Below are 18,792 nucleotides of genomic sequence, written 5' to 3' on the forward strand. Positions count from 1 at the left end.
TCAAACCTTTTCAATAAATTTCAACATTTAACAATTTCTTTGGTGCTTCATTCCCACCGCCTGTCACCTCGCCTCCTTACAGCCACAACCTGCAGTCCAGATGGAACCAAAGTGAAGCCCCACGGAGTCATTCCCATGTTCCCAAGGTCCTATGTTCCCAGGGTCCTATGTTCCCAAGGTCCTATGTTCCCAGGGTCCTATGTTCCCATCAAGTTAGTTGCTGGGTAACATCTTTTTCAGGTTCCCATTATGTGCTATATAGAGCTGGGGAACATAGGACCCTGGGAACATAGGACCCTGGGAACATAGGACCTTGGGAACATAGGACCCTGGGAACTTAGGACCTTGGGAACTTAGGACCCTGGGAACTTAGGACCTTGGGAACTTAGGACCCTGGGAACATAGGACCTTGGGAACATAGGACCCTGGGAACTTAGGGCCTTGGGAACTTAGGACCCTGGGAACACAGGACCTTGGGAACATAGGACCCTGGGAACTTAGGACCCTGGGAACATAGGACCTTGGGAACATAGGACCCTGGGAACTTAGGACCTTGGGAACTTAGGACCTTGGGAACATAGGACTCTGGGAACATAGGACCTTGGGAACATAGGACCCTGGGAACACAGATACGCTATATGTTTTCTCTCTCAAACTGACTGAGTGAGCTCTAGACAGACGGACTGGCAGTTTGTAAAAGCTAAAACTGAGTTTCAGAGAACTTTGAACCTGTAAAAGGTTTACGTTTGTATTGTTTGTGAGCAGGCTGGTGTCTGGAGTTGCAGTGTGGGGGTGTAGTGAGACGAGGGGGGGGGCCAACAGGAAGTGTGTGCCCAGGGGCCCTGTGGTTGGTTAATCCGGCCCTGGATAAATTGCGTAGACATTTTGTATTTTACACTATTTCATGCTGCAGTTTTCCTCAGATTTCTGGTTTATTTTCAAATCATAACATGTTTTTCCTCCTCATCCGTAATCCAGACTGTTTATACTTTCATACATTTCCACTGAACAGTAGTTTCTAGTTTTGAAATTATGGGTTACATACTGTATGTTTATGTAACTCCCATTTCGAGGGCTTGGCGCAAAAGGAGATCAAAAACAAACTTCATTGATTGTAATTATTTTATTGAAAACATATTTGACCAATCTATACTTTTATAGAGATTAGGCTTCAAGGAATTCATACACTTGACCTGCACTTACGCCTTTTTTTGCGCCAAACTCAGTTGAAGGTTTTCACTTACGCCTTTATGTTTTCAGCCTGTATTTAAAAAAGTTAAATTATAGTGACCTCATCCTTTTAGCATTTGATAGAGCTCATCGAGAGCTTTAAAATGATATAAAACTCATCTGCGCCCCAGATGTCACTTGCGCCCCTTCTGCACCGAGCCCCTTTGTCCTGAATGATATTAATCTGCTGCAGGTTTTATCTTGTTTGAAAAAACTAAACAAATTTAATTAAAAGAAAGAAAAATCTCAACAAATGTCACTCACACACAAATGAGTGAAACCCTGAAAGTGCAGTTTGTGGAGAAACATGAGGTTTCGGCCCAGCTTCGGCCTCATGGCAGCTTACAGGGTCACGCGGTGTTCGTTGGGTAATCATCTTTTGGCGGAGTATTACGTAAGAGCCTCGCTCTGATTGGCTAATTTGTCTGGCTGTTATTTTTTGGACCAATGAAACTAAACGACCCGGTCGAGGGCTCTTGAAACGAGCCAATGCCACGGCGCTGACGTCACGCCCGATATAAATTCTTCCGTGTGACGTCAGACGAGCCCAAGTTACAGTCGCCATCTTCTCCCGAACGGAAAAGAACGAGGAGGAACAGGCGGCTGAAATAATCTAAAATTCTCGTATTTACAGCGCGTCAGGGCAGAAGTAGCTAGCTCAATGTGTTCATGGACTGCCTCGTAATCAATGGTTATGGTATCGATCCGATTGGTTTAGATTTTGACCGATCGCTCAGCTCAAAGATGGACGACGGCGCGGCGAGGGAAGATGCCTGCCGAGAGTATCAGTCTTCTCTGGAAGATCTGACTTTCAACAGCAAGCCGCACATCAACATGCTGACCATCCTGGCCGAGGAAAACCTGCACTTCGCCAAGGATATCGTCGCAATAATTGAAGCACAAATAAGCAAGGTTTTTATGAATATAGAATTTTCAATTTCAGATGCTTTGTGTCGACGCAGCAGTCAGCCTCAGGTTCTGTTAGCTGGTAGCTAAACAACATGGCGGCTAACGTTACACGACATGTCACCTACACTCGTTGTTGTGCTGGCTAACGTTAGCAACACTATTCAGTAGCATGGCATTCTTCTCAAACTATACTCACATTTGTACACATAAATGATAACTTCTTAACACATTGACATAACATCGATATGGAAACCTGCTAAATCAGATAAATGCTTCTTAAACAGCCATTTTCTGATAGAAACTCGCCTCATTGCTTTGAAAGCAGCGGCAGTTTGGCCTCGGGCTCGGAGTGAAAATCCACCCGGGAAATGAATATTAAACTAATTATTAAACTTAGTTCTGTGATAACTAGAGTGACTTGTTGACATGAGACAGTTTTCTCTCAAGTCTAGAAACGATTTTCAGTTCCAGGTCTGATAATGTTAACGAGAGAGAAACCCTGGAGCCCCATTGGTGAAGAATAGGAGCTGACTTCGCGGACGGGTTCAATGGGTTTTTACTGCAACAAAAAAAACCTGTTTGCTGTAAAAACACATTGAACAGGCCCAGGAAGGCAGACTCCCCATTCATGTCAATGGAGTAGAAAGTGTCTTTGTGACATTACAGGTCACCAGGTTCACATTATATCAATAATCTGTGGGGTCAACAGTGAGTTAAAGTATCCGGTGGATTTTTACACTTCCGGCCCAGTTCTTCTTCTTCTTCTTTAACTTCCACCTCAGAGCGTCTGTCCGTCTCTGTGTTCCTACATGATGACTTCAGAAATCCTTGTTTTCTGACTCAGTCTCAGTAGTTTATTGTTAATAAATGTTGTCGGTTAGCTGCTATTGAACACGGAGTCACAGCCCCCCCCCCCCTCCCCAACCTATAGAAATGCATAGTCAGCAGTTTGCCTCAGATACAAATAAATCTTTGTGGTCCGTGTTTTGCATTTTGAACGACTGGCGAAACCACTACTGAAGCCTGACCGGATAGTTTCTCTGCCACAACCCATTTAGTGAATCTTTTGAAAAATTATTACTTTTGAAAATGTCAATGAATGGTTAAAAATTGTTATAATAAAAAATGTGAAATGTGCTTTTTGTCATTTTTTATTTCCCAGTGTAATTTATTGGTATGCCTCTCTGGTTCCACTGCCTGCCTGGTGTAAAGCTTCACTCATTAGAAGCAGACGGGTCCGGTGCGGGTCACACAGCCTGTCCGCTCAGCCCGGACAGCTGCTGTCACTAATGCCGAGTCACTATCTAGTCACACTAGGCTTTGGCTTGCAGCCTTTTAGTGTATAGAGTTTAAATGCAGCTTCTTACCTTTCCAAATGCCTAAACAGCACCTGTCATTCCTATTTTCTAACGGGTTAGCGATTTGTTTTTTTGTTTTTTTTAATAACTCAGAAGGGGAAAAACATTTTGACATGGTTTAACATTTTCCAAGAGAGAGTGACTCGGCGGGGCGAAGGAGACTCAGTGACTTGTCTCTGGTAAAAGTACAAAGAGTGGTGACCGGCCCTCTTTGGAGGTAAAGCGGGACGATTCCTGACCACTGGACAAATATCAACACTTTTTTTGGAACGGATAATATTTTTTGGACACATCAATCGTGGATGTGAATATTTTTTCCCTTTTTGTTTTTCTCCTCTGGTTCGCTGAAGGACTTTTTTTTTTCTCCCTGGACACAGAAACAGAAACATTAATTTCTACTGAAGATGTTTTTTTTGTTTCCTGCTTCCTCCTTTTTTTTTTTTGTTTGGAGCCGGTCTCGTCCCGCGTCAAGACTTCAGTATGAAGCAGGGATGCAGCAGAGTGTTTTTAATCATTTTTCTCTCTCCAAATTTGATTTTAAATTCCAGTATGAAGAAGAAATGTTTTCTCTGGACTTTTCGGCCGAGTCCTGCCTGGTGGGACGCCTCTCTGACACTGACCTTTTTCTCCCTTTTTTTTTGTTTTTTGACTTGTCCCATTTTGATTTTCCAGTCTGTCTGAGGTGTGGATATTGTGTGTGTGTGTGTGTGTGTGTGTGTGTGTCTGGGGTGGGGTGGGGGGGATGAGGGGTGTGTGATGCTCTGAAATGTTGCTTTAACCCCTGTTGTTTTCTAAACTTGTTGAGTTCTCTATTGCTCCAGGCGCCACCCTCCGAGAAGCTTCCAGTTTTGTACTTAGTGGATTCCATAGTGAAGAATGTTGGAGGAGAATACCTTGCAGTGTTTGCTAAAAACCTAGTCACTTCATTTATATGTGTCTTTGAAAAGGTACACACTGTTTTCTCTCTGTTTGCCATTTAGCCTTGTTAGAGATTAAGAAACCTAGCAGCCTCTTTACTTCCCTCCTGTTGTTGTGTTGCTTGCTTTTTCTGTGTAGTCTCTTGCATTCTTATTCTTATGTATTTAATGCCGTAATGCATTTCTACTAATAAAGTGGTGGGAGGATGGGTGGTATGCATTGCTTTGGCACTGGATAAGATATGCTTAAGTTATTCCACTCGTCCTAAAGTGTTTTGCTGTATTTTCTGAAAGTATTTTCCTACCTGTACCATGCTAGAGAGTCACGATGGGCTTAGCACTAACACGTCTGAAGTAGAAGTAGCAGTGCAGCGTTAAATGTGATGTCAGGAAGTTGATTCTGCTGTCTGGGGAGCTGTGGACCAAGTCCTGTCCTCTGTTTGTAGGTGGATGAAAACATTAGAAAGAGTCTGTTCAAGTTGCGCTCCACGTGGGACGAGGTGTTCCCGCTGAAGAAGCTGTACGCGCTGGACGTCCGGGTCAACTCCCAGGACTCCGCCTGGCCCATCAAGCCGCTGCCGCCCACCGTCAACGCCAGCATCCACGTCAACCCCAAGTTTTTAAAGCAGGTGTGTATGTGAGGAGGAGGAGGAGGAGGAGGAGGAGGAACGCTGATTAAATGAGCTTCGTCTTTTGTTGTGCTTTTGTTCAAAATGTCTCTCAGACAGGAATAAAGCTGATGTGGCTCAACTCACAGCAAGACACCGATTCATTTTGACAAAATATTTTGATGGTTTTGACAGCTCAGATCTGAAAGGGATTCAGGACTGAAGCGTTGCAGATCGTTGTATCTGAAGGTTTGGTTTGGACCTTCCAGATGAGATGGAAAAGTGTCAATTTAAACAGCACAATTATGTGGATTCAGATTCTTCTTCATAATTCATAGTGTTTTTTGGATGTGAATCACCAAACAGATCTGAGACTCACTTTGGCTCCTGATCTTCTTTCATCACAGCTGAACCAAACCTGTAACAGCTTTCTGTATTCTGCCTCGGACCTAAACTTTCCCTCACGCCCCCCTCTGCTCCTCTGACCCCCCTCCCTCCCCCCGTGTGTCCAGTCTGATGAGGCTTCCTCACCGCGGGCCGCCACCCCCCAGCCGACCACCCCCGCGCCCCAGCCGGCCCCCGCCCCGGCCCCGGCGCCGGCCCCCGTCCCGGTCCCGGTGCCGGTGGTCAGCGAGGCCAGCCTGACCCAGGAGCAGCTGATCCGCCAGCAGCTGCTGGCCAAACAGAAGCAGCTTCTGGAGCTGCAGCAGAAGAAGATCGAGCTGGAGCTGGAGCAGACCAAGGCCCAGCTGGTAGGACCAACTCCTCAGCCTCCACATTTAGTTTTTAACAGAAATACGCTCATATGACTTACTTCTACTCATTAGATTCTTAGTTGTCTTGTTTCAGTCTACCTAACCTGACATGTTTTTCATGAATCTCTGACATTTTTCAAGACTTTTTGTCTTCAAGTACTTTGTAGCTCTGTTTCAGAAATGCAGTCCAACTTGTTATTGCTCACTAGTTATTATTTCTTCCCAGTTCCTTCCTCATAACTCTAAATATTGACTCATTTCTCTGTTGCACTAACAGTAGAGAGCGAGCCAGACGCTGAAACTCTGAATAACAAGTTGAGGTTTTGTTGCTGTTTGGTTGAGAGATATTGTTGAGCTGTGAGGCTCATCAGGTGTGTTGTGGTCCTGCAGGCGGGGGGGTTTGTGTTGGCTCCGCCTCCAGTCTGCGCTCCGGTGATTCCCTCGGCGGCGAAGGCGCCCGGCCAGCCGGCGCCCGTCATCCGGCCCTGGATCCCTCCCCCGGCCGACACCAAGCCGTCCACCAGAGACCCGCGCCTCAACCGCACCGGGCCCCCGGGCCCCCCGCCCAAAGACCAGCCCGCCGCTAAGAAAGACTGCCTCGGTACGGGAGGCCCCGCCCACACGCCGGAGAAACGCGCACCAGAGAAATCCGGCAGGCCGGACAAGACCAGGACCTCCAAAAAAGAAGTTCCGGAGGAGAAGCCCAAATCCAAATCCCCGTCTCCGATGGCTAAAGCCGGCCTGAGCAAGAGACACCCGGAGCCCGAGGGCCCGAAGACGCCGGACGCCAAGAAAGACCCCCGGCTCCGGAAACGGCTGCAGGAGAAGAGCGGAGAGGCCAAAGACGACGAGCTGAAGGAGAAGAAGAGATGCGGCGACAAGAAGGAGAGAGAGGAAGCGGGGCGGGCGTGCGAGCCTCAGAAGACCAAAGGGAAGCTGGTGAACGGATCGGTGCCCAAACACGACCGGGCCGGCTCCGCGGAGAAGGCCGACTTCAAGAGCGGCGGCAACGCCCGCACCAACGCCAGGAAGCGCACCCGGTCCCGCTCCAGGTCCCGCTCCCCCGCCGCCTCCCCCAAGAGGAAGGACCGCCGCTCGCCCAAGAGCCGCGCCAGGAGCAGCTCCTCCTCCTCGCCGCCGCCGCCGCACAAGCCCGGCAAACCCAGGAGGATCCACGACGAGCCGCCGCACGGCAAGGCCGGCCGCGAGGAGAGGCCCCCCCCCAAGAAGAACCCGCCGGACGCCAGGAGGACCAAGAGGCCGGCGGAGGAGCGGCACCCCGAGGCCCGGGACGCCCACTCCCCCCGCCACGCCGACGCCAAGGAGGCCAAGGAGCTGCCGCACCGCTGGAGGAGCGGCTGGGAGGAGAACAAACAGTGAGTCACTCCTCATGTCAGACCGAATCCATGTGAGGAAGTCTTCTGGTCTCACAGCAGGCTCAGGGAAGTCTGTGAGCGTTTGTGGTCTGGGTGCGTTTGTTTTGCTAACCGCTGTGTGTCTGTCCTCAGCCTGAAGCTGGGGGAGGAGTCCCACGGGAAGCCCGGCCCGCAGAGACACAAGTCGTACGGCGCGCCGACGCGCCCCGCCCCGCCCCGCACCCCCAAACACCGGCTCAGCGTGGACGCCAACCTGCAGATCCCGGACGTCCTGAACTCTGCCAGCAAGAGAGACCTGCTGAGGAGGGTGAGGAGCTGAGGCTGCTGTTTAATGCTCTTTTCATTGGTTATATATCTTTGCACCTTATAACCAACATAAATATGTTTTAATCGTTGACATGTCTGGTAGGGCTGGGCGATAATTCAATATTATCATTTATCGTCTTTCAGTGGAATCATATTGTGATGATATGAAGATATTTTGATATCGTGACACATTTCTGCTGTCTGAATTGATGATGACAAGCAAATTTTACTTAAAAACTCTGATAAAATGAGGTATGGTAGGAATATTATTTGAATATTTCAGTTTTGTTTGACACCACACCTAACATCACCATTCGGCTCAATGAGATGAACATTAATTTGATTATTTAACGTGATTTTGCATACATGAACCATATTGTGATATATATTGATATCGAGAAAAATCCTTATGATTATCATGATGTTGATTTCAACCTTATCGCCCAGCACCACTGTCTGGTATTTATGTTGTGCATCGTACATGATGCTCACTGCGTTCCTGCTGCTGCACAAAAACCTCATGAATCAGGAATTGAAAATGTTCCTATATGTGTGTATTAGGTTTCATAACCCCAGAGCCATAAAGTTTCTGCAGAAGAGACTTTGAAATCTCAAAAAAGCATGGATGTCAATCTGAATTTAAGAATTTGTAGCAGTCCTTCACTTGGCCCTGGTTTATATTCCAGTTTTATAAGTGTAGTAAGTATCATACTATACAAACTGTTAATGAGAAACTCCCTTTGTCTCTTATGGTCTCTCTCTCTCTCTCTCTCTCTCTCTCTCTCTCTCTCTCTCTCTCTCTCTCTCCCTCCCTCCACTCTTCTTCTCCTCCTCCTCTTCGTCCCTCCAGGCCAGTAAGCGTCTGGAGAGCGGTGAGATTTCTCAGGAGGATTTCCTGAACGTGGCTCACCAGATCAAGCAGCTGTTCCAGTACCAGGAGGAGAAGCTGCAGCGCTCCGAAAGCTGGGAGGGGGAGCCGCCGCTCAAGTTCCCCGGCAAGAAGCAGCCGCTGCTGGCCACGCCCCCCTCGCCGCAGCCCCGCCCCCACGACGGCCTGGCCGACGCCGAGCTGTCCTACTACGAGCACAAGTCCAAGCTGAGGAGGACGCAGGTCGCCCGCCGGCCGGCCGGGGACGACTGGGAGGGCGAGGACAGTCCGGAGGAGGGCGAGGCGGCGGGGCCGGGGGGGAAGCCGGGCGCCCGAGGCCCCGCCCACCCGCCGCACAAATACAGCCGACCGCCCAGGGACCGGCAAGGTGAGGACCGGCGGAGACGCTTAACATCCAGCTAGACTTTAAAACAGCAGCTTCATCAGGCCGGTCCAAGTGTTTACATTTTAACAAGAGCGGAAAGATATTGACAAACAATATTTAATTAATTGCAGATTCACTCAGTCTGAGTCTGATGAAAGGTTTTGATTCTAAATCCCCTTGTTCACAAATCCAGTTTGGACCAAACTCTCTGAAGAAATTAACTGCAGACTCTGAGATTTGGAAATTGCAGAAGTTCATATAGAGATTTGGGGAAAAAAACTGATTCATTTGATTAGTTGTTCAGGTCTAGATCCAATTTAGTACATTTTAAAGTTTGTGGATGTTGAAGTATTTAGTATTTAGACATTAAAAGCAGCGTGGATCTGGTTCAGACTGTGTGTCTGGGTGGATCTGGTTCAGACTGTGTTTCTGGGTGGATCTGGTTCAGACTGTGTTTCTGGGTGGATCTGGTTCAGACTGTGATTCTGGGTGGATCTGGTTCAGACTGTGTTTCTGGGTGGATCTGGTTCAGACTGTGATTCTGGGTGGATCTGGTTCAGACTGTGTTTCTGGGTGGATCTGGTTCAGACTGTGTCTCTGGGTGGATCTGGTTCAGACTGTGTCTCTGCTGTAGGGGAGCGGCAGAGTAAGGAGCACGAGGAGCCGGCGGTGCAGACCCCCATGATCGAGGAGTACAACCACGGGAAGGAGTTCCCCACTCTGAAGGGTCTGCGCTTCAGGAGGAGGGCCGACCCCCGAGAGCCCAGTGAGTCCGCCCACTGACCTGTGACACTGAAACTGATCTGTGGAGGTTCTCCGCTCATGATGTCGCTGTTTGTCGACACTTTTTTGCTCTTTAATATTTCCCATGATCCCTTGCAGGCGAGAGGGAGTGGAACTCTCCTCTGACGGAGCGGCAGCGCGAGGAGCAGAAGAGCGGGTACGACGCCCCGAGGAGGTACGACCCCCGGCACCCCGACCCGCGCCGGCCGGAGCGCCTCCCCCCGCCGGCCGCCGCGCCCCACAGGAAGTGCCCGAGCCCCGCCGGCCCGGAGCCGCCGGCCCGCCGCTCCCCGGGCCCCGCCTACGAGCGCGAGCGCCTCTCCCCGCTCCACCAGAAGGAGTCCGCGGAGTCGAGCCCCGTCCCGCGCTTCGAGAGTCCGAACAGCGAGCACAGCGACGACGGGCCGCTGAACCCGGACGCCCCTCCTCCTCACCCCCACCCCCCTCCCAGGTCCATCCTCAAGCCGCCGGCCCGCGGCCCGCCGGCCTCGGTCCGGCAGCGCGCCGACTCCCCGGGACGCACGCCGCCCCACGACGGAGGACACACCCCCGCGCGCTTCGACGGGCCGGGACACATGGGTCCGTCCAGGCCCCACCCCCCGGGGCGGTACGAAGGCACCGGCCCCGGCCCCGGGCGCTTCGGCGACCCGTCCCGGTACGAGCCCCATCAGCAGGGCCCCGGCAGGTTCGAGGGCGGCGCCCCTCCTCCTCACAACATGGCCGACAGGTTCGAGGGGCCCGGCCGCTTCGACGGCCCGCCCATGGCTCACGGCCCGATGAGGGGCGGGGACGCCGCGGGCCGCTTCGACGGCCCCGTCGCTCAGCAGCCGGGTCGGTTCGACGGCCCGGGGCCCGGCCCGGGACACTTCGACGGCCCCATGCAGCGCTTCGACGGGCCGCGGCGGTTCGATAACAGCATGGGCCCCGGGCCGGGTCCTGGGCCGATGGGCTTCCAGCAGCAGCGCCCGCTGCATTTCGACGGGCCGCCCGGCCAGATGGGCCCGCTGAGGTTCGAGGCGCCCGGCCCGCTGAGGTTCGAGGGGCCCGGGCCCCGGTTCGACCTGCCCCACCAGGCCATGCCCCCCCGCTACGACTGCCCCCCCGCCCAGCAGGGCCCACCCAGGTACGGCCCCCCCCACAACATGCAGCCTCCCATGAGGCCGCTGGGCCCGCCCGTGTACGACGGCCCCGCCCCCCCGCAGCAGAACTTCAACATGGCCGCCCAGCGGTTCCCGGAGCCCCTGAACCCCCAGTTCTTCCCCTCGCAGCAGAACCAGAACCAGAACCTGCAGCAGGGAGGAGCCTTCGGCCTGCAGCCCGGACCCTTCGCCCAGCAGGCCGCCGCCCCCTTCTACAGCCCCGCCCCCGCTGCGCCCGCCCCCGCCATGCAGCCTCCGGTAAGCTAACTTCCTGTTCATACAGACAGACTGTCACCTGATGTCACTTTATCAGTTCTTTACTTTCCCTCTGTGTCTCTGACTCATTAACATCCTGCTGTGTGTCCAGACTGTTAACCAGGACTCAGTTACCCATGATCCTTCACACAGCAGCATCATCAGTGTCAGTAGTTGTGTGAAGCTGATGCAGCCTGTCTGTCTGTTGTCTGTCTGTTGTCTCTCAGGTCAGCCTGCTGCCCGGCCTCCAGCCCTTCCTCCCTCAGCCCGCCGTGCCTTTCAGACCGCAGAGTAAGAGCCTCCTCATCATCATCATCATCATGTTGTAGCTTCACTGCCGCAGGATGAGGATTGGTTGGGAAAAATATTGTGATATTCAATATAATGGAATATCGGCCCAAGCCTAACACCGACAATATGTTACAATTTTATTTTTTTCTAATTCAGTTCAGTAAATCCTGATCCTCTGAACTTGGAACCTCATTATTTTACAGAAGAGCATCCAGTTTGAAGTTGCACATTAATAGATTTTCTGCTTTTTACCCTGGTGAAGCTGTAATCTGATTCCAGCCTGTGTTTTCCCATTGTTTGTTTATTATTTATTATAGGATCCCCATTAGTTATTACCGCAGTATTCTTCCTGGGGTCCTCACACAAGACAAGACAAGACATTCAAACATCACATAATGGACAATCCACAATATCAACAAAATAAAATAAAAACAAGAGAAAAAAATATAGTTCTCTCACATTCATAATGTCACCTCAACAGTAAATGGTTAAAGCAAATAATAGAATAAGTAAACTAGGTATATATCAGTATATGTAACTGCCCAATACTACTAGTGCTAGTGCACAGTGAAGCATTACCTAAGTTAACACCACAAATATAATCAACCTTCACATACAGAATATCATATGAAGCCTAAACTGATTTCTTTCTGAATGATTGCTGTTCTTCATTTCTTTTTAAAACTAATCTTACTAATACTCTGGGTTAAATGTAGAAGCAGCTTGTTCCAGTTTGACCTCTCCCTGTACATTACAGTCTTCTTTAAAGCATTGGTTTTAGGTGAAGGGAACATGAAGTGTCCCATAAAGGCCTGTCTGCTGTCATAATGATGTCTATCACTGGTGTTAGCTGTCAATATAAGTGTGTAGGTTTTCTTAAGGCACAAATGTTTCTTATGTACTGGACCAGGCTGCATGCCAGTCCATCCCATGTGACATGTTTCCCATGTGACGTGTTTCCCATGTGACGTGTTTCCCATGTGACATGTCTCCTGTCTCCTGTCTCCTGTCTCCTGTCTCCTGTCTCCTGTCCTGTCTCCTGCAGCTCCTCAGTTCGTGCCTCCTGACAGTCACTTCGGTCAGGTGGATGTGAACGACCTGCTGTCCAAACTCATCTCCACCGGCATCATCCCCGCCGCCCAGCCCCCCCCCTCCCAGCCTGAAGGCCCCGCCCCCGCCGACACCGGTCAGCACACACACACACACACACACACACACACACACACACACCCTGCACATGAGAACACAACCAGTTTGGAAGGAAACTCTTTATTAGTGGAAGGCTGCATCATTACAGCAACAAAACAATCTATATAATATTTTTCTGGATGTTGTGTTCATGATTATTAGTCCTAACAGTTCAGGGAACAGATTTTGTTTTGCTTCATCTTGAGAACATCTCAGCTGTCTTCTCCTTCAGTGAACTGTGTGAGAAGTGTGTTGTCGTTATGCAGATTTTCAGTTATTAGAATTGGGGAAATTTAAACCAGGACAGATACACAAAAAATATAATCAATAAGTCTGACAGCAACGAGTCTTCAGAGCTGCTTTTTGATTTGACCTCTTCTCAGTATGTTCTCAGTGTTGTTTGTATATCTGAGTTGTTGTTGTTGTTGTTGTTGTTGTTCAGAGTCGTCCCCGGCGCCTCCTGCTGCCCCGGTGGTGGCGGCGGCGGCGGTGGCGGCGGCGGTGGAGGAGGAGGAGGACGAGGAGCAGGAGGTGGACGAAGACGTTCCAGATCTCACCGGCTTCCTCATCGACGACATGAAACTGTGAGTACCGCCGCTTACAGAGAGCACAACTGTGATCTACACCGGTGGTTCTCAACGTGGGGTCCGGGGACCACCAGGGGTCCCTGAGGGGGTTCCAGGGGGTCCCCAGCAAACTGATGAACTGTTAAACTTCAGCATTATTTCATTTACATGAAGTGAACACAGTTAGAGAATGTAGAAGAATGACTGTTCTGATCATAGTTTCTCTGTTATCTCTCTACCTACAATACAGACAGTCATGGAGTTCTGGACAAAATCAAATTTGACAATTAAAATATTCTCAGATTTGGGTCAGAGAGACAAAATCTTATCAAATTTCTATACTGTTTTTATTGGTATATATTGTGTTTTATTCTTTCTGGTTTTTAACAAAGGCAATATATCAATATTATATCAATATCGTATTTGAGACTAGATATCGTCTTAGATTTTGGATATGGTAATATGGTGATATGGCATAAGTGTCTTTTCCTGGTTTTAAAGGCTGCATTACAGTAAAGTGATGTCATTTTCTGAACTTACCAGACTGTTCTAGCTGTTCTATTATTTGCCTTTACCCACTTAGTCATTATATCCACATTACTGATGATTATGTATCAAAAATCTCATTGTGTAAATATTTTGTGAAAGCACCAATAGTCATCCCTACAATATTGTCGCAATATTGATATCGAGGGATTTGGTCAAAATTATTGTGATATGTGATTTTGTCCATATCGCCCAGCCCTACAAGCAACCACTAAGTTGAATTCCTTGTATGTGCAAATATAATATATGCAATGAAAACGATTCTAAGCAGCACATGTTGCCGTAGATACCGTGGAAAATATCGTGATGTTCAAGAAATATTGCGATTATGTGCTGTTTTAGATTAGTGTTGTTACGTGGTCACTACAGCTGGACTGTCAGTAGCGTGACCTCTCACCCCTCTGCCCCCCCCCCCCCCCCCCCCCCCAGGCGGTACGACAGCGTGGTCACGAAGCTCTACACGGGGATCCAGTGTTACTCGTGCGGAATGCGCTTCACCGCCGCCCAGACCGACGTGTACGCAGACCACCTGGACTGGCACTACCGCCAGAACCGCTCCGAGAAAGACCTGAGCCGCAAGGTCACACACCGCCGCTGGTACTACACCCTGACGGTGAGACACACACACACACACACACACACACACACACACACACACACACCACAGCTTCATCTCCTCTAATGTGACCCAGTTCCACAGGGGGTAACATGCATGTCTTCCTGTGTGTGTGTGTGTGTGTGTGTGTGTGCAGGACTGGATCGAGTTCGAGGAGATCGCGGACCTGGAGGAGCGAGCCAAGAGCCAGTTCTTTGAGAAGGAGAACGAGGAGGAGGAGCAGAAGAGCCAGGAGGCCGCCAAGGAGAAGGAGTTCCAGAGCGTCAGGGCCACTGCTGATGTGGTGGGAGAGGTGAGACGGGCGGGGGGGAGAGAGAGAGAGAGACGGGCAGGAGGGGAGAGAGACAGACAGACAGGCAGGAGGAGAGAGAGAGACAGACAGGCAGGAGGGGAGAGAGAGACAGGCAGTGTGAGTTTCAGACTGAACTCACCTGCCCAGAATAATTATTTACCAGCTAAAATAATTAATCTACATTTTTCATAGAAACATTAAAAGTTCAGAAGCTGCTGCTTTGTGTAGCAGCCAATCAGAGAGGTGGAGACAGACACTGACGCTTTGTTTCTTCTTCTTCTTCTTCAGTCGTGTGAAATCTGCCAGGAGGCGTTTGAGATGTACTGGGAGGAAGAGGAGGAGGAGTGGCACCTGAAGAACGCCATCCGGGCGGAGGACAAGGTACCTGAACGCACCACAGGACCCTGAACACACACCACAGGCTCCTGAACACACCACAGGCTCCTGAACACACCACATGCTCCTGAACACACCACATGCTCCTGAACACACCACAGGCCCCTGAACACACCACAGGCCCCTGAACACACCACAGGCTCCTGAACACTCCACAGGCCCCGGAACTCACCACAGGCTCCTGAACACACCACAGGCCCCTGAACTCACCACAGGCCCCTGAACACACCACAGGCCCCTGAACACACCACATGCTGCTGTCTGCTTCACTGAGCAGCTTAACTCTTCACTTCCTGCCGTCCTCCTTCTTCTTCTTCTTCTTCTTCTTCTTCTTCTGTTTCTCGTTTCACGTCTTTCATCTTCTGTTCAGACTGAAGTTTGACAGCTTTTGGTTTTGGACTGAAATTCAGCTCCAGGCATTTAAAGAGTTAAAAAGCCTTAAATGAGTCTTTGTGATCGTTGCAGTTTAAATGTTGCTTCACATCAGAGTGTAAATGTGTTAACAGAAGTGAATCTGATCTGAGTGCAGCAGGAACACTCTGAACCACCGCTGACTCAGCTGTTTCCGCATCAGGTTCCACTGTTTAAACTGTTTGTGTTTGTGTCTCTGCAGACGTACCATCCCTCCTGTTATGAAGATTATAAAAACGTAAGTAACATTCAGCAGAATGTCTGAGCTGGCCTGTTTGATTTGTAGATATTTTATTGAAAAATCACTGCAAACAGAATGAAAGAAAACAGAAGATCAGTTTAGTTTATTAGGATCCACATTAGCTACAGCATTGCAGCAGCTGTTCTTCCTGGAGTTCACAAAACAGACTTTACATAGTGACAATGCAGCCATGACACTTACATCATAACACATAACATTACAACATAAACAGGACAAAGACTAGAACACACACACAGACAAGACAGGCTCAGACAATTCAATAATCAGAATATATGAAATAGTCAGTTTCACTCCAGTGTCCCAAAACATTTCAAATCATAATACGGTCCATTTCACACTAGTGTTCAATGCAATAATCAAAATACATGAAATTAGTCCGTTTCTCTCCAGTTTCCCGGTCCACAGACTCAGACCCACGGCCACAAGACACATCAACACAATCAAACTCATATTTGTATTTTATTCAAACTTAGCCAAACTAGTTTCTACATCTTTTCAACCTCTCTAGTCAAAAGATACTGTTTTACTAAAATGTTAAATCTAATTTTACTGTTTTCTTGTGTGATATGTGTAGAGAGTAAATTCCACTCATGCTCAGCTCAGGATGACCGTTCCTTTGGTTGTGTTTGTCTTTGCTTCAGTGATGTCACTTCCTCCTGTAGCACGTCTGGTAGAGTGGTCATGTCTGTCTAAACTGAGAGATACTTTCTTAAAATAACAGAGATATTTCTGATAAATAAAAGTAATGAATAGAGTAATCTGTTAAATATCCAAGATAGACACTTATGCATTGCAACAACATTGGTTCTGTGTTCACAGCAGAGCTTCACACTCTGCTCTGTTTCAGCAGCGTCTGCAGGAGGTTTCTGTCACACTGCAGTCTGATCCTCATCTGGTTCTGGTTCTGGTTCTGGTTCAGGTCTTTGTCCCACAGGGGGAAGTTCATTGTGTGTGTGTGTGTGTCCCTGCAGACGTCGTCCTTCCTGGACGTCACCCCGTCTCCCAGCAGGCTGCTGGCTGAACACCCGCTCACCGCCTTCGTGAAGCGCGAGGCGGAGGAGGAAGAGGAGGAGGCGGCTTCCTGTCCCGCCCCCGTCAAACAGGAAGTGGAGGCGGAGGTCGTCGTGAAGCAGGAGGAGGACGAGGTTTTACCGGAGGAGGAGAGCGCCGCGCCGCCGAGCGCCGCGTCCTGAGACACGTCAGCCCCCCCCACCCCACCCCTCCACCTCCCCCTCCCCCTCCACCTTCCTTTCTTTTTTAAGGAGAGATATTTTTGTAGTGCTGGAGCCGGGCCTTCAGCTGCACTTGAATACATTTTTGTATTTGGATTCTGCCTGAAGATTTCAGGTCTTTGTTTTGTGAACTGAACTGAAAACTTGTTTACTGCAAAAAAAAAAAAGATTTTTTTTCTGCTTTTTCGGGGAAAAGATGTATGTAAATGATTTAATTTATAAATTAAAGTATTTTTTGGTATCCCTTGTGTAATATTGATTGAATATAAAAGGGCCTTGATTATGGATCTCAAAAACTGCTTTAATGATTTCTTTCCTCCCTCATAGTGATCGGTGTATAAAGTTTAATTTAAATCCCTTTCTGCTCAGTGTGGAGGTTCAGGCTGTGTGACGTTGTTGTTTCTGTCGGCTCCGTTAACGGAAGGTAAGCATCGTCCCGACCGGCTCCTCCGGCTGATCCGGCTCCTCCGGCTCCTCCTCGGTTCAGTAGGAAAAGTCTTCAGATCGTTTCTCAGGTGAAAACGCCTGGAAGTTGTTTTTTTTAGTTTTTGGTCTTTATGGATCTTCAATAAAAAGGAGTCTGAAAGTTGTTTTGTGTTTGTGTGAACGGTGATTTTTTTTTTTTTGTCTGAGGTTCAGTTTTAATTGTCATTTGGGTTTGAAAACGAAATAAAGGTTCAGTGGATTTAAAGCGTTCGACTCCCGGCTTTTACTTTCTGTCACTGAGTCATTTCTTCTTCCTCATGTTCATCCTGTCTGAGCGGTTTGCTCATTTTCAGATATTAAAAAGTTTGGAAATTGCACAAAACAGAACGAGATGTTCAGTCCCAATGAATATCTGCAGTCTGCCGGTCCAGTGAGGAAGTTCAGGTCTGGAGAAAGTTTTGGATTTTTTATTTTTTTGAAGATATTGTACAGTTTATATGGAGCAATGTGGTTCATCAGGTAAAAACGCATTATTATGGATAACACATACAAAATGACAGGAAACAAATCCTAACTTTACTTATTATACACAAGCTTCATCTATACTCCCCAAACACTTTGGGCAAATTCATTGATTTGCCACTGCTTGGATTATATGCATAAAAACATGAGCAGAATAGAAAATCAGTAATTTCGCCCCCCCCATTCATTCTTTGTACACAACTCTGGATTTTATCAGATTTGTTGGTAACACTTTATTTTCCGGGTCCACAATTTCCTAGAAAGGAACTGCCAGTCTCCCAGGAAGCCCCCCCCCCCCAAGTTTTGGAGTTTGTGTCGGAGGTCTGGACTCTCTCCTGACTGAACTCAGCTCTGTGAATCTGCTGCAGAAGGAAATTCAATCCTAAATTCTCTGTTCAGTATGAAGACAGTCTGTGAGTGTCGGGACAGGCCGGATGATTATGTATAAAGAGGAGGAACATAGAAGTAATTATTTAAGTTGTGTATGATGACACTGGGCTGGATAGTTGGACTATAAACATTAAGTTCATTGATTAAGTTTAGAAAAGGGGTCGAACCAAATAAGTATTTTACTTCTTCCTACTCCATTTCGGACATGTAATATTTATTTATGTTATTTATTGAGAATTTGTTCTATATGTTTACTGTTAATTTTATTGGTTATTCTTGTTTTGTTTTCTTACATATATATATATATACAGTATATATATATATATATATATTTTTTTTTAACATGTTCAAAATAAATCTATTCTATTCTATTCTAAGACGGTTCTCTGTTGGAGTCCGGCTGACTGAAGGTCACTAACAGAACAAATAAACAGAAATATGTACAGATGTATAGATTTTAACAGCAAGGAAAACAAACTGTAGGGAGAGATTTTGTGTTTATTTCCTGATGAGGTGAAAGCAGAAGCTCATTTGTTTTTCTGTCCTTTAATCGTCTTTCTGCTTTTTCCCAAACGGCAAAATGAAATTCTCCATAAAGCCACAGAGATGCAACATGAAATAATCACTGCAGGTCTTTTAAATATCTGGATGAACACGGAAATAAACAGATCAAATTCTGTTCCTCAAACTGTGCAGATGCTGATAAATGACATCATCATCATCATCATCATCATCATCATCATCATCAAATTAAAACAAGTAAAA

At 48.2% G+C, this 18,792-nt stretch overlaps 1 protein-coding gene across 1 annotated transcript; it reads left to right on the forward strand.

Moving 5' to 3' along the window:
• Positions 1 to 1,801: 1,801 nt before the first annotated feature.
• On the forward strand, positions 1,802 to 17,368 carry pcf11 (PCF11 cleavage and polyadenylation factor subunit). The gene is made up of 17 exons (XM_071535926.1): positions 1,802 to 2,142; positions 4,319 to 4,444; positions 4,861 to 5,043; positions 5,544 to 5,774; positions 6,168 to 7,153; positions 7,286 to 7,460; positions 8,310 to 8,715; positions 9,347 to 9,478; positions 9,595 to 10,892; positions 11,117 to 11,180; positions 12,226 to 12,366; positions 12,811 to 12,952; positions 13,910 to 14,093; positions 14,233 to 14,388; positions 14,677 to 14,769; positions 15,398 to 15,433; positions 16,429 to 17,368. The coding sequence occupies exons 1-17, from the start codon at positions 1,900 to 1,902 to the stop codon at positions 16,648 to 16,650; spliced, it is 4,818 nt and encodes a 1,605-aa protein (XP_071392027.1). The 5' UTR covers positions 1,802 to 1,899; the 3' UTR covers positions 16,651 to 17,368.
• Positions 17,369 to 18,792: the final 1,424 nt, after the last annotated feature.

The sequence above is a fragment of the Centroberyx affinis genome, unplaced genomic scaffold (genome assembly GCF_046629955.1).
Source record: "Centroberyx affinis isolate AG114_WGS23_722 - 3 ecotype Tasmania unplaced genomic scaffold, CSIRO-AGI_Caff_v1 ptg002787l_1, whole genome shotgun sequence".
In the NCBI taxonomy this organism is placed as follows: domain Eukaryota; kingdom Metazoa; phylum Chordata; class Actinopteri; order Beryciformes; family Berycidae; genus Centroberyx; species Centroberyx affinis.

What these genes read in the sequence shown, in the direction of transcription:
- pcf11 (XM_071535926.1), top strand. Translation starts at nt 1,900, where the DNA reads ATGGACTGCCTCGTAATCAATGGTTATGGTATCGATCCGATTGGTTTA. An exon ending in AGAGAGACCTGCTGAGGAGG is followed by an intron (nt 7,461 to 8,309) that starts GTGAGGAGCTGA and finishes TCGTCCCTCCAG; the next exon opens with GCCAGTAAGCGTCTGGAGAG. An exon ending in CCATCCGGGCGGAGGACAAG is followed by an intron (nt 14,770 to 15,397) that starts GTACCTGAACGC and finishes GTGTCTCTGCAG; the next exon opens with ACGTACCATCCCTCCTGTTA.